The 22,297-nt window shown below is 44.2% G+C and overlaps 1 protein-coding gene across 2 annotated transcripts; it reads right to left on the bottom strand.

Moving 5' to 3' along the window:
* Positions 1 to 1,196: 1,196 nt before the first annotated feature.
* s1pr2 (sphingosine-1-phosphate receptor 2) lies at positions 1,197 to 20,029 on the bottom strand. Of its 2 annotated transcripts, none has more exons than XM_012878598.3 (2): positions 19,545 to 20,029; positions 1,197 to 4,464 (listed from the first exon to the last, which is right to left on the bottom strand). In XM_012878598.3, the coding sequence occupies exon 2, from the start codon at positions 4,347 to 4,349 to the stop codon at positions 3,189 to 3,191; it is 1,161 nt and encodes a 386-aa protein (XP_012734052.2). In that variant the 5' UTR covers positions 4,350 to 4,464; positions 19,545 to 20,029; the 3' UTR covers positions 1,197 to 3,188. The 2 variants fall into 2 exon arrangements, with proteins under 2 accessions (XP_012734052.2, XP_036003775.1); XM_036147882.1 differs by lacking the exon at positions 19,545 to 20,029 and adding an exon at positions 5,156 to 5,379.
* Positions 20,030 to 22,297: the final 2,268 nt, after the last annotated feature.

The raw sequence follows: 22,297 nt of genomic DNA, 5'->3' as shown, positions 1-22,297 counted from the left end.
AACTAAAAAACATAATAAAAGGCTTCATGGACAACTGAACTTTATTAGGGTTTTTCAGGGACTTCAACATCCTTGTAAGACAGTATGGACCTGATCTTTGCAACTCTTCTGACATGAAAAAAGGCCCATTAAGCCCATACTTCTGTATTTATTAGTCTGATGTAATATTAAATCTTAAATGTTGTTTTAATTGGCTGTAAACAGAATAAATCATCCTAGTTAACAGTAATAAAGGCTTGAAAATATCTCTGTGTATTTAACTTATGTAATGTGTTTCAGTCGAGAACAGAGTGGCTGAAATGATTACCTTTTTAAAGATGTTCTGGTTTCGTAGCGTTTGCAACTGATCTGCTATTTGCCTATTATGCCACAAGATGGCACTGTGTAGCCACCATTCCCAGCGCTTCGTTCTGCTTCAGATTAATGATTAAAACATTTTTAACATGGACACAAATATCAACCCCAGCCTTGATGTGACTGAACCCCTGAGCTGGAACTGGACAGGGTGCTATCAGTACTGGACATGTACAGATTAAAATGAAGCCGATTCTGATTCTTAATACTTTGTGTTGTGTGCTAAAACCTCACCTACAGCTTTCCTAATCTGGTGCAATATCCCTAAAGGCAATGGAAAGATTTGGCAGACTGCCCAACAGCACAGCCTCCTGGGATTGATCCAGCCAGTGTTCCCACCCAGGAATTCTGGATGTCTGACAGGAAACAGGCCCAACTTTCCCCAAGGCCGCTGTAAGTCAGTCTCTCCCTTCACCCCAACACTCCCCCCCCCCCCCCCCCAGAGAAGCCTCAAGACTGCTTTATGTTGTGCTTCTCGCCGACAAACCATCTCACAAACAGACAGCTTTCCTCACCACCGCCCCACCCCTCTTCATCATCCCTGCTTTCTGCCCAGCTTCCCAACTTTGCCCGGTCTTGCTTTAGCCTTTAAGCAACTGAATTATTTTATTAGGCAAGAGAGCCATGATTAATGCCCACGCAGCTTTTGTTCGCACGATTTCAGGCTTTCATGTTGAAGGCAGAACTCCTCTGACCTTGTCAGAGCATGTTTGGATTTAATGCCGCATTTTTAAATGCTTTCAAGATCTAAGCACACTAACCGAACACCTCTGGGCCTGCAGAGACGCTCCGGCGGCATCAGAATTTCTCCACGGACTGAAAACGAAACTCAAGGCACATTATTTTGTTTCAGTATTTATTTTATTTATTTTTTATAAAATTGGAATGCATTTAACAAAAACAGTTTATGTACCTCCATTAGTGTTTAGGATTGTACCAATTTGACACAGGCAGCGTGCTAAAAAAAACACACACACACAAAGCTATTGCACACAAGACATCTCATACCACGAAGAAATCATACATACTGTACAAAGATACACAATCACGGACATATATAGCTACTCAGAATATTTGTCATACAAAACCATTGAGTCATACACAGATTAAAACACTGTTCCACGCAAAAAAGGAAGGGGTCGGTGGGTGGGGGGGAAATTTAAACATCACTGAAGCTGCCAAAGTGCTTTTCACCATTTCTACTTGGCTGTCTAAATGTAAATATGACTCTTAAAAAAATAAAAATAAAAAAAATAAAACACTAACGGTGTGGAAACGTTTTCATCGTCTGTCTACAGGAAGGGTAGTGTAACCCTGAACAACAGGAAACGGACAGTTGAAAACAGGACTTCCTATGAGTGGAGGAAGATGCATGTCTTATGTCAGAGAACGAAGAAGCATTTCTCCCAGGGGGGCAGATGCCTCCTGTGCGTTCGAAACCAGACCTTCTCCCATCGCAGAGAGGCGGTAAGGGAGGAGGGGGGGGAGTAAGGGGTCTTTGGAAACACGAGAGGTGTTTACACTTTTAGTCGCACAAAGCATATGGCTAGCAAGATCAACCGGGATGCTCACAATTAATTTCTTGTTCTCCGCGATACAAAAGTTCACAGTGAGGGTGACCTACCCTGTTCATCGCACTCTCTGTGTGCTCAATGACTTGGAAATTTTAAATCCCGATCAGTAATACTGTCTATAACGGAGGGCAGGCCCCCAACACTTCATTCATACATTCAGCCTTTTCTTTATTTATTTTTTTTTAACTCAGAGGAAGGCCCAAACCGAAGTTGGCACCTGGCCGCTACGTGGCTACAACACTGTCATGGCACCTGTCTCATTAGTCAAAGCGGGTAGAGAGCTGTTGGCGAGTGAAATTCATCAGCGGCAAATAACCCCACGTGCTTTCTGAGTCGGCCTTCCCCAGTGGAAACAATTAGGACTTAGAGGACGACGGTAAAAAGCACGAGAGAGAGAGAGAGAGAGAGAGAGAGAGAGTGTTTAAGAGAGAACACGGGAGAAAGGTTGTTAGTGATGGAAGCTGGACTATATAACAAAAACATTAGCGCTTACAAATGCATTACAGTTTCATCATGCACTATATAAAGCTGATTATGTAGTCTGGTTGGGCTAATTCAATTTGGTTAAGCAAGGTTATACAGAGAATATATATTCCTTGTTTTACTGAAGGATCACTTGGTGCGGTCTCGGTGCTGTGGAGTGCTCATTGTTGCAAACTGCTTCCTCTTGCTCTATTAACACGTGCGCTGAATCTATACCCGTCTGTACAAGGAAGAGTGATGCAATCGAAGGTTAGACAGGAGCGTCTGCAGGCTAACTGACAAAGTGCAGCTTTGCAACCGTTGTATTGACACAGCTCAACGCAACGAAGATATTATGCATGGTTCTGTCCCTTTCGGTTTTTTAATACAAATTTGCATGTTTAAAAAGGAAAAAAAACAACAACAACAGAAGTATTAAAATGGTTTGCTATATAGTCACTGAAAAAAGTACCAAGCTAAAAAGCTTCTTTTTTTTTCACATTTCTCAATACTTTTTTATTTATGTATTCAATTGGTTCCCTCTTTTTTTTGTTTTTGACACCCGTTTCGCAGATGAAACAGAGCAACTCTTAAACGCTGACTGTGAAGCCGCACCGCTTGAATTCGAAAATGCACTCGGCGCGTCGCCAAATGTGTCCCGACAGAACAGCTGGCTCCAAACCGGTCCAGAAGTCCTGTCCCAGCATGTGCTGGCTTCCCTGCCAACATCTGTCCACCTCATCGAGACGCCTCTCCCTCTCGCGTGCACACAGAGCCATCGAGCGTGCCTGTGCCGAGTCAGACACAGGTGGTACACGCTGGCATGATGGGTGTTTTCTGTTGTTCATACTTGTTGGTGCAATGCTCCAGAGAGCTGGAGCTCTTGAGCTGGACCAGGCAGCGTTCGGCCGGCCGGCCGCTCTGCAGCACGCCCCAGCAGCACAGCACGCGGAGGAACTCCCTCCTCATGTCCTTGCTGCGCAACACGTAGATCATCGGGTTGAGAGCAGAGTTCAGAGTGGCGAAGCCAAAAAACATGTCCGCCTTCTCGAGCACGGGGCAGTAGTGCATGCTGCAGAACGAATCCAGGAGCAGCACCGTGAAAGCTGGCAGCCAGCACACGATGAAGACCCCCAGCACGATCGTGACGGTTTTCAAAAGCGAATACGCTTGGGAGTTAGTTGCCTCCTGGTGGCTGGAGCGAACAATCAAATAGATCTTCACGTAGAGGATGACGATAGAGAGCAGTATGAGGGTGAAAATGGAGACCACAAAGAGTATGTATTTCTTGGAGTAGAGTGGCAACACAGCTGAGCAGTCACCCAGGTCGCCGATGCAGTTCCCGCCCAAGATGGGGATTCCTCCGAGCAGAATCGAGGTGACCCAACAGGTTCCGATCAGCAGAAACATGCGACATGTCTTGGAGGAGCCGTACACTTTGACTTTGGTGAGGGCAATGAAGCGCTCTATAGCGATCGCCAACAGGCTGAAGACGGAAGCGGTCAGAGCGATGAACGTGGTGCCTTCTCTGATGAACCACTGCACCGGCAACAGCTGTAAGGTCTTTGATCCGGACAGGGATATGTTGGCTATGTAGGCGGATCCGGCCAGCAAGTCGGAGAACGCCAGGTTGCCGATGAAGAAGAACATGGCAGAGTGGAACTTCTTGTTGCGGAAGACAGCAAGCAGGACCAGGAGATTCTCGAGGATGATGATGGTGCAGAGGATTATAAGGACAATGTCATATACCTCGAGGTGGTTTTTTTTCTTATATTTATTACAGGTGTCATTGGTGGTTTTGTTCTTGGCGTGGGCGTAGTAGCACAAGATGACATCTTCATTATAGTACTGGCCGTACTTGCTCCGCGTGTGGACAAGGCTGCAATTTAACTCATCGCAACGATCCATTTGCATTGTGGAGTTTTGCAGAGCGTCTGGCGCATTAACTACTGCATTCATGGAAAGGACGGGAAACCAGCTGGTTGGGGAAGGGCGCAGGAGGGCAAGGCTGGGGGTTTGTCACATCTACAGCCGACGTTGGGCAGTCACATCTCAGGTGCGTTATGTGGATCACCTGCAAAACACAAAGAAAGAGAGAAGGCCCGGGTTAGCGTCAATGGACTTCAAAGCAGTACCGTATAAAAACGGACGGAGACAAAGCCAGCCTACATTCATACCAGCTGAGGGTCAAAAGTTTACATAAAAAGGTACTATTTACACTGCAAAAAGGGAACTAAAAGTGGGTAAAAGTTTCTTGAAATTAGTGTATTTTTCCTTGATTTGGGCAGGTAAATAAGATTATTTGCCAATAGAATGAGTATTTTGATGCCTAAAATAAGATCATTAGATAAACTGCACTTGAAATAAGATGGTGGAGATCAATTGTTCCTATTTTAAGTGCAAAAATCTTATTCCATTGGCAAATAGTCTTATTTACCTTCTCAAATCAAGGAAAAATACATTCATTTCAAGAAAATTTTTACTTACTTTTAGTTCCCTTTTTGCAGTGTAGGCAACGTGTGGATTATTCTGAACAGTGCAAAATAAGCTTTCAAAAAACAAGACAAAACTAAAAGAGTTTTTTTTTTCTTTTAGCAAACAACAAGGAGATTAGACTAAAAGCAGCTTGAATTTACACGTCCAGCCAAGTAATCAAAAAGACAAACGAAGTGTGCCGTGCAGACAGAAACCCCCGCCCGCTCTACGCACGCTATCACAGCAACATAGTCGTATCACAAAGCAAAACGGAATGATAAGTTATTTACTTTTTTTTTTTTTTACGGTAAACCTGCAGAGGTAGACGACATTCTCCAGGTAAAAGAAAGAATCCTCTGTGAGCGTCGCGACGAAGGGCTGCTCTCCCGGTCAGAAGGGGACATTCCTCTAACCCTGTCCGAGCGCTCGGCTGTCAACACACCGCATTGTTGTGCGGAGTGGGCCATTCCACTCCAGTGAGCTACCTCTTGAAACTTCAGCATAGCTTGTGGATCAGCCAGACCTCCCCGCCCTGACCTGCCCAACCACCCACCCACCCACCCACCGTACGACCCACCCACTTCCAGCCAGCTGGGAGCCAAACAGATACCTGCCAGGCAGAGGTGGGGGCTTCTCCAACTTGCACAGAAAAAGGCCTGTTAAGACTTGATTGTTGTTTTCTACAGTATTACTTCCACTTTTGCATATTACTGGTGCAAAAAAAAAAAAAAAAAAAGACATCCGCTGCAGTGAGATGTGAGATTAAAATGTTAGCCAGACCGACACCTGTGAAAAACCAACGTGGCAAAAAAAACCTTTAACTTTTTGACCATTTAAGAAATGGACAAAACAAAATGCTGTTGCATACCGCTGCCATTGTTTCCCATTACTCTTTTATAGGAGCAGCTTCCTTAAAAATGAAAGAAGAAAAAAAAAATAAACCAGATAGACACTTGAGGACCGAGCACTTAGAGGAAGTTAAAGCTCTGGAAATCTAATTAGAGGTGAAGCCGGTGTCTAAAACCTGTCTAAAGTAACGCGATCCCTCTACAGACCGGCTCCCAAGGTAATTCAAGACTTACGAATCCTTCCACCGCCTGTATTTGCTCTCCTGGACAGCTGCAAAACATTTTTCTCCCCCCACCCCAGTTAAACGGATGGAAACTACGTGTGGACCTCCTCGCTGCTCTGCTGGGCTTCGATTCAGAACCTGGGAGGCTGGGAGCTGAAGACAGAACCAGACAAAGGGCGACGGAGATCAGGCATGTGGAACAGCATCTGGACACAAAGGCAAGAATCCGAGACGCCACTGTGACGTCCGCACTCGTAGAGGAAAAAAAAAAAAAACCCAATAGCAACTTTTACAAAAGCAAAAAAATCTTCATCATGACATCCTGATATTACTGAGGCAACGCATCCCCCTGCTTACAGGCAGGCTGAGCATGGCTGCCAGCTAGAACTACAACACCGTTTCCTCAAGCAAGAACAAAGAACAATAGGCTCCTTCAGAGTGGATGGCGAGGGCCTTTGGACTTTTAACGGAGCAGCACACGTCCAGCCAGCTGCTGACGCTGTATTACAGCAGAAATATATTCGGAGTCGAGCGCTCCGTTATCGAACGGCCATCCGAGGAGGTCTGTCCTCTCCCCATCCCTTTTAGCTCCATTTATAGACATTAATAGGAGACTTGAGCTTAAGCACATGTGCCTGCTGCAGCAGGGTAATTACATTAGGTTGCATTATTGAAGCATAATGATTTTATTCATGGAAAAAAAAAAACTGCTGCGTCTCCACAGACCTCTGTCTGCTAAGAGGAGCTTTCTTTGTTTCATCTGGGCCCTGGTTTTGCAGGACAGGCTCTCGCTCCATCTGCTGAGCGTGGACAACCCAGGGTCGTCCCGTCGCCGCGGAGTCTTTGTCCTCTGTCGTTAAGGGATTTCGCTGCATGCGGGGAAACCTGACAGGCTGGTTTCCCTGCAACGCCGTCTCATGTTTGGCCCGGCCCTTCTACCTGCCATGTGCCACACAGTGGATCCCCCCCCCCCCCCCCCCACACACACACACACACACATACACACACCAGTGATTGGTCAGTAGTGCAAACTCCCTGCAATGTAAACCAACTCCTCCCCACCTCACGTAACCATTTGTCAACGTTGTGCCCCGCGTTCGACCCAGACACCACTGTCGCACTTGCAGACAAAATCTGTCAAAATTCCTGTTGTGCTTTTCCTGACAAACAGAGAACAGAAACAGCTCTGCCAAACTGGGTCTGCGGCGCTTCAGAGGAGCAGTCGGCAAGAAACACCAGAGGCTTATTTTAACAAAAGTAGTAAAGAAATTTTTTTTTTTTTGGTCACACCATTTCAGATCTTCACTCAAAAGATAACCCGAGAAATAAACAAAAGGCAGTTTTTCCAATAGTGGTTAAAATAAATAGCCAAAGCAACTGAGCCCTAGGTGGAAAAATAGTTGCCCCCTTAACCTAATGACTGGGCGTGCCACCCATGGCAGCAGCGATAGCCGTTACAACATTTGCATGTCTGGCTCACGAGTTTTTCAAATCTAGAGGGATTTTTCGGCCCACTCTTCCTTGCAGAATTGTTTTAATTGAGCCACACTGGATTTTTTTTTTAAGTATGAGCGGCTGGTGTGAGGTCGAGCCATGCCATCTCATACAGACTCAAGTCGGGAGTCATATTGTTTTGTTTTGAGTCATCTAGAGGCGGACTTACTGGTGAGCTTCAGAACGATGACCTGTTCCATAACCCTAAGTGTGTTTGGGTTTGATGTCGCGAGCTGACGGGCCAACATTCTCCTTTGTGAATTTTTTATTTTTTTTTGAAAGAGATCAGTATTACTGTGGTACTTTAGAGTTTCAGGACCCCAGATTCTGAAACCGCAACGTAGCCCCAGATCGTCGCACTCCCACCACCATGTTTTACTCTTGGTATGATGTTCTTTTTGAGAAATTATATGTCAGTTTTCTGCAAGGTGTAGCAGGATGCACACCTAACAAAAACGTCCGCTTTTGTGTCGGGGATCATCACGATGTTTGTTAAGAGATGTGAGACGCGTTCCTTTTGGACGGGTCCAGTTTTGGCTTCGGAAAGATCTCAAAAGATGCTATCCTACTTCATGTTGCCAGACAGGTTTTATTTAAGTGATTTCCTAATTCAACAGGTCAAGCAGTAACTAGGCCCGGGTGTGACTATTGAAACTGCACTCGGCATGAGCGGCCGGGGGGTTCTTTTACCGCAGCACCGGGTCTGTTTGAATAGAATTTTCCCTTAAATTATTTACTCACATTAGAAATGTGTAAATGGATCTTTCCTCATCTTAACTTTGTCCGATATTAAAAGTGTTGCTTGATTATGTGAAACATGTAAGTGTGACAAACGAGAAAAACGAAACATGGGCCAAGTTAAAACGCTTTTTTCTTAGCAATGTATGTTGCAGCGGTGATGTTATGGTTCAAACCTAAAAAAAGTATCCAGAGGTAAGAAGTACAAGTTGATAATATTAGGTGGATTTTAAGCCAACATTACTGATTTAAAAAAAAAAAAAGGAAAGTGTCCCTGGAGCGTCATGCACGTCATGCAGCTGAAGGTGTAGAGAGACTATAACCATAACATCCTGTGTGAATTCAACATTAAGGCCGTAAGAAATTTTGAAGGTGATAAAAAGTGACATACTGAAAGCTAAGATACAAATCAAGTAACAGAAGTAAAGGAAGTCGAGACAGGATATCCTCTTCAAAAAAAAAAAAAAAAAAACAACAACAAAAAAAATACACGTAATGCCAAAACTACGTTTCTCATCTGAGCAAAGAATCAAAGATGCTCTGGTGCTGCACATTCCCATGAACACAGGCCACCACATGGTTTGTCTCTTTGTAACAGCTCCACCCACCTTTTCTACACCGCACATCGCAGCTGCACGCGAATGCACTTAGCGCACAGATTTTTTTAAAATCGTGCAAAAGGTGAAGCAGACGTTTTCGCTGCTGAAAGCCGACTCTTGCGACCCGCTAATCCTATCGGGAGACAGACTTCCCCTCCATCAGCGCGGGACTGAAGACGGCACAAAAGGCCTCGGGTGCTTTCCCAGAAACACCCGATAAGCCCCAATTAGCAGACTGCTCCCTCTCGAAAATTACGAGGCAACGCCGCCTCGTTACGCCGCCTGCAAGCCGGCGAACTGCACTTAAACCCGACTCCACTTTCTCCCGGCGTAGATGCTCTTGGAACTGACGCTGCTCGCCGTTGGCTGAGCAAACAACGCCACGTTTCCATCTCATCATCTCCACCAACTGACTTAGATAAGAGATAAAGCTGAAACATAGGCAGTTAATATTTGCATCATATCTTTTTTTTTTCTTTCGCATTCAAATGTGTCCACAGGTTGTTTAGTCACCTGAGTCACAAAAGGATGCACTGCAGTGGAGCAGTTTGTGGTCTGAAACGTAACGTAACGTGTCTTCTCCCACCTGCCCTTCATCCTCCCTGCACACAATCCACTGTGTTGACAACAAACAGAGCCAATCCAGCTTCTGGTAACCTAAAGCTACTGGAAAGGAAATCGCTCGAGACTTTTAAATTAAGTTGTTGTTGTTTTGTTGTTAGGATTAAAAAAAAAAAGATATCAATTACAGCTGATGTACAGTATGTTTATCTTGAGTGGTTTAATGACTTCCTGTGCTCACTAAGACACATTAGGCTGGAAGACACTTAATCAGCCTTTTGTTTAATAAACAGAAAGAAAGTAATCCTCCAAGAGGTCGAGCGCTACGACTACTAGGACCAGTCTTTTCCTTCTCAGTTTCGCAGCTTTTAATAAAAAGAGTCCTTTTATCTGCAAAAGAACTTTGTGTGACTGCAAGAATGAGTGACCTACATCTCTCATCTTCTTTTGGTTCTTGTCCTACATTCATGAACCGACCCAAAGACCTGTTTGTGTTTCTTTTCGCCATGTTTAAAATACATTACAAACAAAAACTGAACTATAGGTGTACAGCTCAATCCAGATATTTGGCTCTTTTAAACAAAATAAAAAATCCCTCAATGCATTAGCTGGAATTAACGTTTGCGGTTTCTTTCATCTGTGACCACATATTTCATGACTGAGATCAGGACTTTGCAGTGGGCTCTCCAAAACACTGATTTTATGGTTCTTATGGTATTTTGTAACTAATTTGACTGTATGTTATGCATCACTGTCCATTTTGTTGCCTCTCTTTGAACCTTGCTGCTGAGCTCTTCAGATGTTGCTTCATTATTGCCGCGTGATGCCCCCCCCCACCACCTCGTGATGCCATATATTTTGTGAAGTGCGCCTTGACAACATCGTGCTGCCAACCTCGTACTTCACAGCTGGCATAGAGAACTCAAGCTGGCAAACTTTTCTCAGTTTTTCCTCCAGATGTAACGATGGCCGTTAAGCTTAAACACCTTAGTTCAAGTTTCATCAGACAAAAAGGGACATGTCCCACCCTCCAAAAAAAGAGAAAAAGACACTCAAAAAAGTGATTAAATCTAAATGAATTTGTAAACTGCAATCTTTTTTCTGATGCTTTCGAAGTAATGACTTATTCCTCTCTCTAAAGGACTCGTTTCATTGTATACGCTGACAAACTCTTACCGGTTTTAGTCAGCACCTTCACACAATCTTTAGATTTTCTTCCAGGGAGTGATTGATATGCATATTTTGCAGCGAAACATTTTAATCTCGGCAGAGATTAAACACAGAACCCATTTTTTTTCCCTGAACAGCATGATTGCTCTAAAGTCCCGCGTGCTTTACACTTAAATTTTCCCGTTTGAATAGATGAACCGGGCTCTTTTATGCATCTAGATATTCTAGTGAAGACGGAAGCAGACTAGCGGAGGTACACAATTCTCTATCTGCTATCTTGAATTCTCTTAAAGTCTTTCCATGACTCACAAGTAAGCAGGTGTGACTCAATTTAACTCAAACGTTGTCAATTAAAATATCAGAAGACTAAAATCTGGGCTTTCTAAAACATTTAAAGACATGGTAATCCTAAATAAAAGGAAAGGCATGGTCTGATTTAATGTCAGACAGTGAAAAAAAAAAGGTCTGTCTTTTTATACAGCGTACGTAAATATATACCTTCAGTTTTAAAAACGAGGACACCTACCGCGAGGCACAAAAGTTCTCCTGAAAGGAAAATTCCAGGTAATAAGTACAGTAGTCAGAAAGTTGCCCAGTCAAGTGTTGACATGTCTCTCTCCTACACACACACTCACACACCATTAAGTTTCACAATATGCCAAAAGAGATTGCTTAAGTGCAAAATCTATGCTTGATTTATCTCTGCTCCCCTCTCTGAATCTTCGACTGTCATGACGGTGTCTGCGTCCCCGTGTGCATCGTGGAGACGTTGGTCCTCCTGTGAGGAAGACTCCCCAGAGGCAGGCTTCTGTTTTTCTATCGAGCTGCACCATGGAGTGGTAACATGCAACCGGAAAACGCGGTGGCAATATATGCTGCCTGCAGCAATTCTCTGCTGTATTATCCATCGCTGAACCCCAGCAACCTCCCCCCCACCCCCACCCCATCTGTGTGGGATAACTTCTTTATATAAGCAAAGCCAACCTATTGATCGTTAACTGCCGATTATTCATTTTTCCAGCCTCCCTCCAACAGCAGTCGGGGGGGAGGTGGATTTGTGTCGCCACTGCTGTGAAGTGACCGAACTTTATTCTGGTTCTTCAAACTGACTGGTGCGTCCCACATCTGCTCAGCTGGAGAACGTGTCGTTTATAACATCAACAAAACCAAAGCAAGCTTTTTTTTTTTTGTCCCGGTGTCATGAGAAGTCGAGTCAATCTGTAGCTGCTGAGCTTATCTCTGTTCAGATGGAACTCAGCAGACCAAAAAAAAAGACTTTTTTTTTTTTTTACTGAAGATAAAAAAAAGCGCAGAAATGATCATCATACACCTCTGTTGTCACAACAAAGCAGACTTTCTTACTAGAGAGCAAAGTAAATGTCGCCTTACCCACCGCAGCAATTCCTTCAGAACCTTCAAACTATTGGCACATTTTCACATCTCTGTCACCAAAAGACGAGTAGAAAGTTACCGTTCAGCAGCAGAGCTCCAAGCATAAAGGTCGCAGCTCTGATCTGCTCATCTGGATAGCGCCTCGGTGTTTGCCGACGTTACCGCAGATGTCGAATCTGTTAAACCCGACAACACAAGAGACAGGGAGTCTCACACGTTCTAGCAGTGAGTTCCTGCCCATTGCGTGTATATGCGACAGAAGCAAGAGGATAAAAGGGTAGGAAGTTTTTTTTTTTTGTTGTTTTTTTTTTTCAAAACGGTTACAAGAGACAAGCAAAAAAGCAAAGGAGAAGTGTAATCTAGAAGGATGGTTTGAAAGCAGCAAAATATGAGATGGGGGCATTGCAACATTTTGTCCATTTTCCGTTAGAGAGGAACCTCAACTTTAAGGGCAGTAAACTGAGAGGAAAACATGCAGAGAAAAGAAGAGTCTGTCACTAGACAGAAGCAGAGGCCTGAAATCACATCCCTATTTTTTAAATGGAGAAGTATGATTTTCAAAATTGTATCAGTACCATAGGTGCGTTAGGGCTTACAAGCGAGAGTGAAGTTCTTCCTTTTTTTTTTTTTTTTTCCTCTCGGTGACAGATAAAATTGTGTTCCCTCGTGTTTTTCTCCTATGTGTCAAATGTTTAATTTTAACCCCGCGCAGCACGTCTTCCTCTCCGCTTGTTTTCCATCACGTACAGTCAAGTTTTAACGAACGCTGCACATAATCTGCAAGACACCGGGGCACTGTGTGGCCTCAATACGTGGGGTCTCATCACATAATTAGGGATTACCCTTTTGCTCGTCAAACTCTTTGACAGTTTGGGCACAGGCGCTTCCGAGGCGTCCAATCTGTCAGTCTGGTGCAAAAAAAATAAAAATAAATAAAAATGTTTTCATTTCTTTATTCCCCCGTTTCACATTTGGTGGTTTTATTTCGGTTGCTCTGCAGGCAAAGTCGTCTGCAGCATGGTAATGCTTTAGTTTTTATGTCGCTCCTAACGAGGTATTAAGGGCAGCATCAAGAGGAGACAAAAACAAAGAGGGCATCATGTAGCCCCAGGAATCATAAGCCCCCCTTTTCCCAGGCCAACTCCTCCCAGATTGGAAGGGGGGGGGGGGGGGGTACAGTCACCCTTTAGACCATTTCTGTCAATTTCAGGCTTTTTTCAAATCGGTAATGTTCTTAAGTTGCACAGATTTGCATATTTTTATTTAATGCTGAACCCTCATTTCCTAAGCCACGTCATCTGTGCCACAACACCTCCTCCATGCTCCGTGTATTTTAAACTTACCACAAGTTCAAAACGAGATCAAAAGACGTGGGGGGGCAGAGAAGTGATTAAATGTACATTAAGATGGATTTTTTTTAGCACACATTTGAAGGAAGCATGCTTCTCAAAGCCCTTTTCAAAAGCCTTCATTACAGCCCTCACTGCGCCTGGCTTTGTCAAAGAGCAGCTTCCAGCACAACTCCAAATTTGGGTTTTGCGATATGTTCGGAGAAGCAGCGATACTGTTGTTCGTTTCTGCATTTCCTTAGCAGACAGGACGTGATCTCAGACGCACAACTGTCTTGGGGTTTTCACAGCTGGCCCTTTTTTTAAACTGCGCATACTTTTTTGTTTTCACAGGAACGAAGGTAGACTTCACACAAGAATTGCCGGGGTGAAATAGTTGGGTTTTTCGTGTTTAAAAGAGGACTAGTGTAAACCGCGTGCTAAATTTTGGGACTCGGGTGTCAATGTGTTGGGACTAAACTGTGCTTGATCTGAGCTTCACTTAGTCTGAACGTCTAACACCCTTTACCGTCCTTGTCTTTAGTGTTGGATCTCTCTTAATAAAGGGTTCCCATGCTCCTTAGGTGTCTTTTGTTTTGGCTCCCTGCTCCTATTCTTTTCTGTACATTGATCTCGAGCTACACCCACTCTCAAGTTCTCTTGCTTCGTCGGGAAACCTGTGAGAGGCCTAATTATTTGTCGCATTGTAAGCCAGGTTTGTGTATTTTGTAGGCCCTCAAAGTTGTTCATTGAACAGATTTGACATTGATTAGCAGCCCTGTAAACAACGCGGGAACTTCTACAAAGGCTAGCACAAGACATTGCAGTGCATCCCTGACTGCTTTTACCTCATGTGAATCTGACTTGACAGATTTGCCCTTAATCTTTTCTTTTTTCATTGGCTGATATAAAAAAAGCACATTTTTAGATTTCTCTGGCAAACACAGATCCATTAAACAAAGTCCGGTTTCAGTGGAAGAAAAACACACAGTTGCCTGGAGAGGGAACATTGTAATGTCCACACACTCTGCCGTTGTTACCCAGAATTATAGGGATTTAAAAATATATATATTGTAAGAGCAAAATTTATTTAGCTGAAAAAAAGAGGGTACATGAAGATTAGTTTGCAGAAAAAAAAAAAAAAAAAAAGCAAAATGTGCATCTGCGTAGCCCCCCCCTGTTTGCTGTAAAGGCAGTACCTCTTTACCTTGGTTTTACGTCCCGGTTTGGTTATTTTACCGTATGTTTCAGTCAAGTAAAATAAAACAACAAAAAAAAAACACCTTTTTGAACACCTTTTTGTTCACTCTATTCCTAAGTAAGCAAATAATATTAATATTTTGTGACAATAATTTGATTTTATCAATATTTTCTAGCACTTCAAAAACAGAAAAGTACAGAAGTGAATGAAGATTTAGTTTGATTTTGTTAATTATCAAAACACTTTGAAGTTGTTTAGATTTACGGACAATCCAGTGATTGAGTTGGACCTGAAAGCACCGAAGAAGCCAAACCCGGCAGGGATAACGCCTCAACAGAACACAGACGTATGGTCATGTGTGTTATAGAGGATTGTTCTAGTGTGATTGTCAGAACGTTTAATGTTCCCCAATTCCACGCTTTACTGACACCTGGGAGTCCTCTCCGCATTGTTTTGCCGTTGCCTTCGAACGTACAAACCGTGCACTTTGGTCCACAAACAAGTGTTTTGCATTTGTGCAAAGCTAAAGATGAGGCTGTATCGGTCGGTTACGCGCCGTGTGGCTAACACATTAACGCTGCGCTGAAAACCCTTTGTGCGAATACGGCTACAGCCCAGTGAACATGCAAAGCGGAAACTTCCACGGTTTGGTCGTTCTGTTAACAGTCATGATTTAACACGTCTTCACCTCTCATGCGCATTCTATCTCCGTAAATCAGAAATAGCCTTTCGTCTCTGCTTGCTTGTGAAAGCGATGTCGGCGTTGACCCCTTCAGTGGAAGGTATAGTGCAAAAAAAAAAAATACACTGCAAAAACAAAACTAAAAATAAGTCAAATTTTCTTGGAATGAATGCATTTGTCCTTGATTTGAGCACATAAATAAGATTATTTGCCAATAGAGTGAGATCTTTGCTCTAAAAATAGGAACGACTCATCTCCAGCAACTTATTTAGAGGGCAGAATATCTAATTATCTTATTTCGGGGATCAAAATACTCATTCCATTGGCAAATCATCTTATTTATCTGCTCAAATCAAGGACAACACACACTAATTCCAAGATAATTTGACTTATTTTTAGTTCTATTTTTGCAGTGTAACACGTGAATAAATTGGAAATCATGTAAAACGGCAAAAAAAAAAAGGGAGCAAAAACGCAAAGGAAAAAATATCAAGCATTGACAGTAGAGACAGGAGGTCAGTGGTGGTGGAAGGTATAGGCCCTAAATGAAATCCTGCAAAGTGCCTCTCATATCTTTGGACCGGCTGTGTATGTCAGACAGGTTGATGGTGACCAGTACTGTGGTGTGGCATTTATGTGGAAAACAAGGCCATTTCCCTTTCTCCGACTGCCTGACACGGCCTCATCTCAAGTGGACACGTTTGAGCCCCCGTCAGTTACGCAAATTGCCTCCACTTCCACTGAAACTGTCTGTTCTAAGAGAATTGTCTGACCTCTGTCATGACCCCCCCCCCTTCTGGGTGGCTGTTGGTGAAGCTCCTCGCGTCCTCTCGTTTCCAGTGACCTAAGCCTTTACTCACAACAGCTCTATCTAAGAAAACACGGCAGGATTTGGGGGGTATTTTTAAAGTCTGTTAGCCATTAGACAATCTAATGAGGAAAGGCGCTCATGGGGATGGGAGACAAATCTTACGTTCCAAATAAAACGAATGGCTTCAGCAGACTATCTGGCTGTACAGGAAGATTCCCCATCCAAGAAGACCATCTCCGACATATTTCGGGGGTCTCTGGAGGAGGGCTCTCCAGCTATACAAACAAGCCGACTGCATAACAAGCCGACAGAGAACCAAAGAGGTCTGCAAGCGGCCCGCGGCGGCATCTCCGCGCGTACCTGCTCGCAGAGAACCGCTCGAGAGCGAGCTCTGAGAATGGCCAGAAATCCAGAAACCACGACATGACCACACTGATTAAGCCTGCTCCCGGAGCAGACGAGTTGTTCCCATTCAGGTCATAAATCACAGCACCGCCTAAACAGTGGTTGCAAAGTGCTGCTGATCCCATCCCAAGCCACAGTGCAAACCAGAAACCCTGCATTCAGTCTACTTGTCATTGTCCCTGGAGGAGGTATAATATTCCTGTCTACATCCAACGCTGAGCAACGGCCCAAACAGAAAAGTGCTCCTCTGATCAAACCGCTGTCTTCCTGTCTTCCAACTGGCAGCTTTTTGGGATGGAGGAATGATCCAAGCCTGAAATGTGAGGAGGGATGGAGGAGGGGGGGAGTGTGATCCATGTGCTAGAACGCATTAGGAAATCCTGGCATGCTGTTACAAGCATCAGTGCGCGGTCTTGAGGGGGGGTCTTATGGTTTATCCAAGTACTTTTACTGGAAAAGGACCGTAACAGGACACTTTTACGCTAACGAGTTCTTTCGCTGGAACTAAAACACCCTGGCGATAGCCGCAGGCAACTTTTCCGCCCAGCAAATATCTAAATATCGCCAGGAAATATGTAAATGTTTATGTAACAATCAGAGCAAAAACCTTTAGATGCGAGGAAGGTTGTTTTAAGAAAAGGAAAGACAGATAAGGCCTCCTCCTATCAGTTGTGTTTAGAAAATGGGGGGAAAAGTGATGGCCGCCATATTTATACCTCTGATTGGAAACGCTCCCAGCTCCTGGTTGTGACTCAGAAGGCTTCACGCTGTCAGCTGTGTGTTGTGACTTGCACTTCGGCAGCTTGCGAACAGAAGGCGTTTATTTTGCTCCAGCTGCCACACCCAGCCAAAGTGTTTTTCTGCTGAGGGGGAGAACCGGCAGAACTCTTGAGCACACAGAACCCAGATGGCCTTCCAAGATCACTATTAATATCACCGCGTAAACCCCTGCGAAAAAAATCAATGAACACGTGCGACGTCTGCTGATGTTTTCTGTGGTCTCTGTTCTGTCTGAATGGAGAGGCCTCTTGCAATGACCTATTGGTGGTTTTGATTAACTCGGGTTTAAAAAAAAAAAAAAAGAACAAGAAGAAAAAAACGGGCTTGCTCTGGCCGGTGGGTCCACGCAGTCGTCTTTTAGAGCTGCAGCTCGTCTGATTCGCCTCCATAAAACGGCGAGCGAAGACAACAAAAGAAAAGTCTGGCTCCCAGAGGAAAAAGGCTTCGCGCTGCTTCCTATAAACGGGCCGCTCCCAGGCCGCAGCTGAAATGCGAGCGCCCTTCAGGGATGGACACCACCCACCCAAAATCCATCCCTCAACCCCCTTATGAGCTGCTCCAATAAAAAAAAAAAAAAAAAAAAAAGTCCCACAATATTAGTTCCCACCACTCAAGGGCCATTCATTTATTTACCCATGCATGCACTTATACGTCTATTTATTGATTCAACTCATCTATTTGTCTTAATTTCTCACGCTACCCTTTGGCAGTCCCCCACCCCCCCAGAGACGGCTCAAATTACAGCAGTCATCTTCTAAAGGATTACAGAGCCACAGAGGAAAGCGAGCCGGGCCAGCAGCATGCAGAACCTGGACCCGGAGGTAATGACCCGCTGATGTGGGTCAATAACCCGGCTCTGCTGGGCCCAAACATGAGTGCTTTATGTCTTTGACAGGCTGACGTGAGGAGAGAAGTTGTGGTCAAAGTCTTGAAACTTTTCACTGTACCCCCCCAGAGAGGGTCCAGGGATGGTGCATTGCAAGTGCTGAAAAACCTGACAGCAGTCATGTCTGCTGGGGGGGGGGTTCCAGGACCAGTGAACCACGTGATCACACGGACACAACACTGACGGACACGTCCGCATCCGTCTGCCCTGTCTCCAAACGGCCATGTCCATAGGTGGTCATGCATGCCCAAAAAAAACAAAAGATAGCAGCCCTTGCACAACTGCGGCATCACTCAATCCGTTGACAAGCCCCTTCAGCACCCGATAGCCTTATCCAAACTCTGCCAACGGTGCTTCCTCTTCACCCCTCGCTCTTGATGCTATCACACGAAGATGCTTGCTTGAGTTAAACGGGCTTTTCAGCGCCCGTGCGCGCTTGGCTTGTTTTATTTTTGTCCCATTACCGCAGAGTTTAGGTGGCGCTTTCACAAGCCTAGGCAGTTTCAGACAGCTCGCTGAAGAGCTCCACACCGTGCAGAATTAGCCAGGCTACAGGTTGAAGGATGTGGGCTTTTTTTTATCAGGACAATAAACATTAGTTCCTCTGCCTTATCAACTTATCACACCGTGACTTGAGGATTCTCCCAGGACGCCTTCTGACACCTCTGTATCCTTCCTAAGGATACAGAGGTGGATAAAATCAGGGCGAAGCTTGTTTAGCTCATGTCAATCTAGATGCCAGCCTTAAACTTCACCAAAAACACTCAACTTTAAAATAATGAAAACACAAGCATGTAGAAATTGTGCAATGATTCTTTTTTTTCCCCTGCTAACATCTGTTAAGTCACGGCTTGCAGAATCTCTGTGCAGGGGCTCTCCGAGGAGCCCGTTTCCAAGCCCCAGGAGATTAACTCCTGTACACGGGGATAATGGGGGCTTTTGTCTTATTAATACGTCCTTTCAATACAATGCTTTCTTTAGCGTGACGGATGGACAAGCCTCAACAGCATCGGATCGCATCGGGTCAGGGAGTGGGGGTGGGGGGACGAGGGCCCCTGTGAAACATGCGAGGTCCCTGCACAACTATACAGTGTCTGCAAATGATGCAACAGGCTGGATGGACAGACGTAGCTCCGCGTGTTGGTATTTCTCATCGCAAAGTGTTTTCATGCAAAAAACAGCCCCAACATGCACAGAGGTAACGTGGGGGGGCTCCGCGTTACTGACCGGAGGAGTAACTGGGGCGCGCAAAGGTTCGTGTGGGCGATCATGCTGTCATCGGAAGGCTTCGTCACTGGAACATTTCGAGAGTTGAAAGCGTGACGGGGGGACGTTCGGTTGATCGTTAAACACCTTTGACTCATCGAAATGCAAATAAGGAGATTAGACGCAGGGAACTCCGAGGATAAAACATTTACGCGAAGCGTAAAGGTCCGACCGATCGATAAGATATGACACGTAAAGCCCGGAACCTTTTGTTCGCTTGCTGCGGCACATGCGTTCACAATAAATGCATTTTCTTTTCTTTTTTGTTGCTTTTGAGAGGAGCGCACAACTTACCCGACGGGGAAGAGTGAATGGAGCAAGAGGGGGGAAAAAAACTGCGTCCGAATGTCTCCACACGTGTCCCCCAATAAAAATAAAATAAAAAATAAATAAATAAAAAAAAAACTAGAAAAGTTCTCCGCCGTTCTCCTCCGCTCCGGGGTCGAGAACCGACGCTGACAGTCAAAACTTCAGCGGACGACTAGACGGCATGTCTTGTCTAGTCTGTGGTAACCAAAATCCATAGCCCGTCAGCGCATCAACACAGAGACAAAGTTCAGCCGTTGCGGGCGGCGATTCCTTTCAAAAAAAGGGAACCGAAGCGGAGCCCACTCAGACAGAGAAGGGGGGGTTAAAACAAAAAGTAGAAACCACACTTTCTCTTTTGTCTTTTCCCAATCCAGCAGTTCGTCTGATTGTCTTGCCGCTGACTGGGAACAACAGCTCTACGGGGCTGGGGAGCTTCAGGGGAGGCGCGCGCACAATAGACTGCGTGCGCACTCGCACTCGCACACAGACTCACACCCACACGGCAGGGATGGTGTGTGTGTGTGGGGTGTGTTGAAACATCAGAAGTCGCGATTCACGGTCTTGGCAGAGTAACAGCACGGCTTGGCGGACAGCAATTAATGTTAAAAAGGACGACTTAAGCCTATTTCTGGAGGTTTTCAGCACTTTGCAGCACACAAAATGAAGTCCAGATGTTCCACCACCTCCTCACTTCCTTTTTTTTTTATCCAGGCAATGGTTCTCATACTGTGGCACAAGTACAACTGGTGGTGCCTTTGTGGTATTCAGAACGAAATGTTTTGATTTGATTTTAATGCAAGTTAAATAAGTAAATTGGGAGTGATATGCGATGCGTGTTGAGAACTGGGTAGTAACTGCTTATATTAACTCATTTATTTGAGTAACTGAGAAAACCAAATGCTCATTGGAGTAGTTTTACCACACCATAACTTTTACTTATTTATGATTTGGAAGTAATCTTACTCTTGAGCTCTTGAGTTCTGGCTACTCAACCCACCTCTGGTTGTTTTGCTAAATGAAAAACAAGCGAATTTTAACCAACATGCCCCAGAAACGTGCTTAGTGAGACTTTGGTTTGGTAAACTAGTTTATCATTCTAATGTTAATTTCGTTCTGCTGAGTGCCATTTGGGGGTCAAGTGAGCTTCATGTAAACATCAGAGATTATTACATAAAGTTCTCTGTGCTCTTCTGATATTTAGACGTTTACCTTCTGTTAGTATTGTTTTTTGTGTTGTGGAAAGCTGAGATTGGCAAATGCGTGATTCTTCTTCCCAAAGTTGTCATGTTGAAGTGATGTTTTATTATTTTTTCACTGATTTCAGTTCATTTTTTTTCTTCTGATTGCCAGAACATGCAGATCATTTTATGTTTTGTCTGTAGGATTAAATCATTTCCCCAAAGTAAATCTCGCAAAAAGATGTGCGAATACTAAATACTTACGATGCCCTTTTACTGCAAAATCTTTTTACTTTTATTTGAGTATTTTCTTCTGGATGACTATACTTTTTTACTCTTACTTGAGTAAAAATTTTATCAAAGTAGTGCTACTCTTACTTGAGTACAATTTCTGACTACTCTGCCCACCTGTGTGCGTCCAATGTCACCTCATACTTGCAGGGGATAAGGTATTGCTACTAGTGTTTCGATACCAGTATCGGTCGATACCGCACTAAAATGGTGGTATCAGTATCGGCGAGTACCAACAAATAGGTCACATATACCATTTTGATGTTTGTATGTCACTTGAACGCAGCGTTCTCTCTCATTCATGGTAAAGATGGTCAGCCAGTAAAGGTATCTGAGCACCGTTCTGGACAAGGAGATAACTTTTTATGGCTAAAACTGATGCCGTCTGTAAGAAGGCCAGCCAAAAGCTGTTCCTTTTAGGAAAATTAAGTGGGTTTTAATATAGAGCAATTTCTGTTCGACATGTTATATTTCCCTTTTTATCCAATCTGTTTTTAACTATTGGAGTGGTTTGCTGGTTTGGAAACCTCAGCATAGTAATTAAGAAGTGGCTGAAGAGTGTGGTTATGATCTATACAAAGATAAAAACAAAAATAAGAGTCGCCAAGAGGCCAACATTGATCACTAAAGACCCCCAGCATCTTCTTCAGACTGAGTTAAGGCTGCTGCCATCAACGAGGAGGTTTACTTGTGCCCAACGGTCAAGAACAAACTGGTACCTGAGGTTTTTTATTCGTTTAGCTGTTGGGTTTATAAATTATGCTACGTGGAAGGTTCTCCCTAGAGTCTTGATATAATCCTCCAAATGTGTTTTTGTTGTGTGTAAACTTTGTAGACTCGGCTGCATCCAGTTCAAGATGTTTCGACTGACTGGAGCGCGTCAGACTGAATGCGTTTTCCTGGACATGAATCGGACCTTTCTCTTTTGTTTAAGTTCCCAAAGAGGGCATTTGTGGTAAACTGGTGTTTTACAAATAAGCTGAAATGAATATACGTGTTGTCCACAAACCTCCGAAAAGAGAAGTGCAGCGTAAAAAGAAAAGGAAAAAATAAGAACGCTCATCACGTAGTGAAACCACCATTTACCTGAAGTTGAAACTTGGATCTGGGAATGGCATTGAACCCAGCTTAACCACGTTCCAGGTCCAAGTTCCGAATCCGGTTGAATTTGTTCATGGTTTATTTATAAGCTCAATAGCAACCCTGTCTGTATACTGTACATTCCAAAAGCTGCAAAAAGGGGATTTTACAGTACTCTATATGAAACAT

This window comes from Fundulus heteroclitus, chromosome 16 (assembly GCF_011125445.2).
Source record: "Fundulus heteroclitus isolate FHET01 chromosome 16, MU-UCD_Fhet_4.1, whole genome shotgun sequence".
Taxonomy (NCBI): Eukaryota; Metazoa; Chordata; class Actinopteri; order Cyprinodontiformes; family Fundulidae; genus Fundulus; species Fundulus heteroclitus.
Note: the sequence above shows the minus strand (reverse complement) of the source record. Positions and strands in the feature narration are given on the sequence as shown.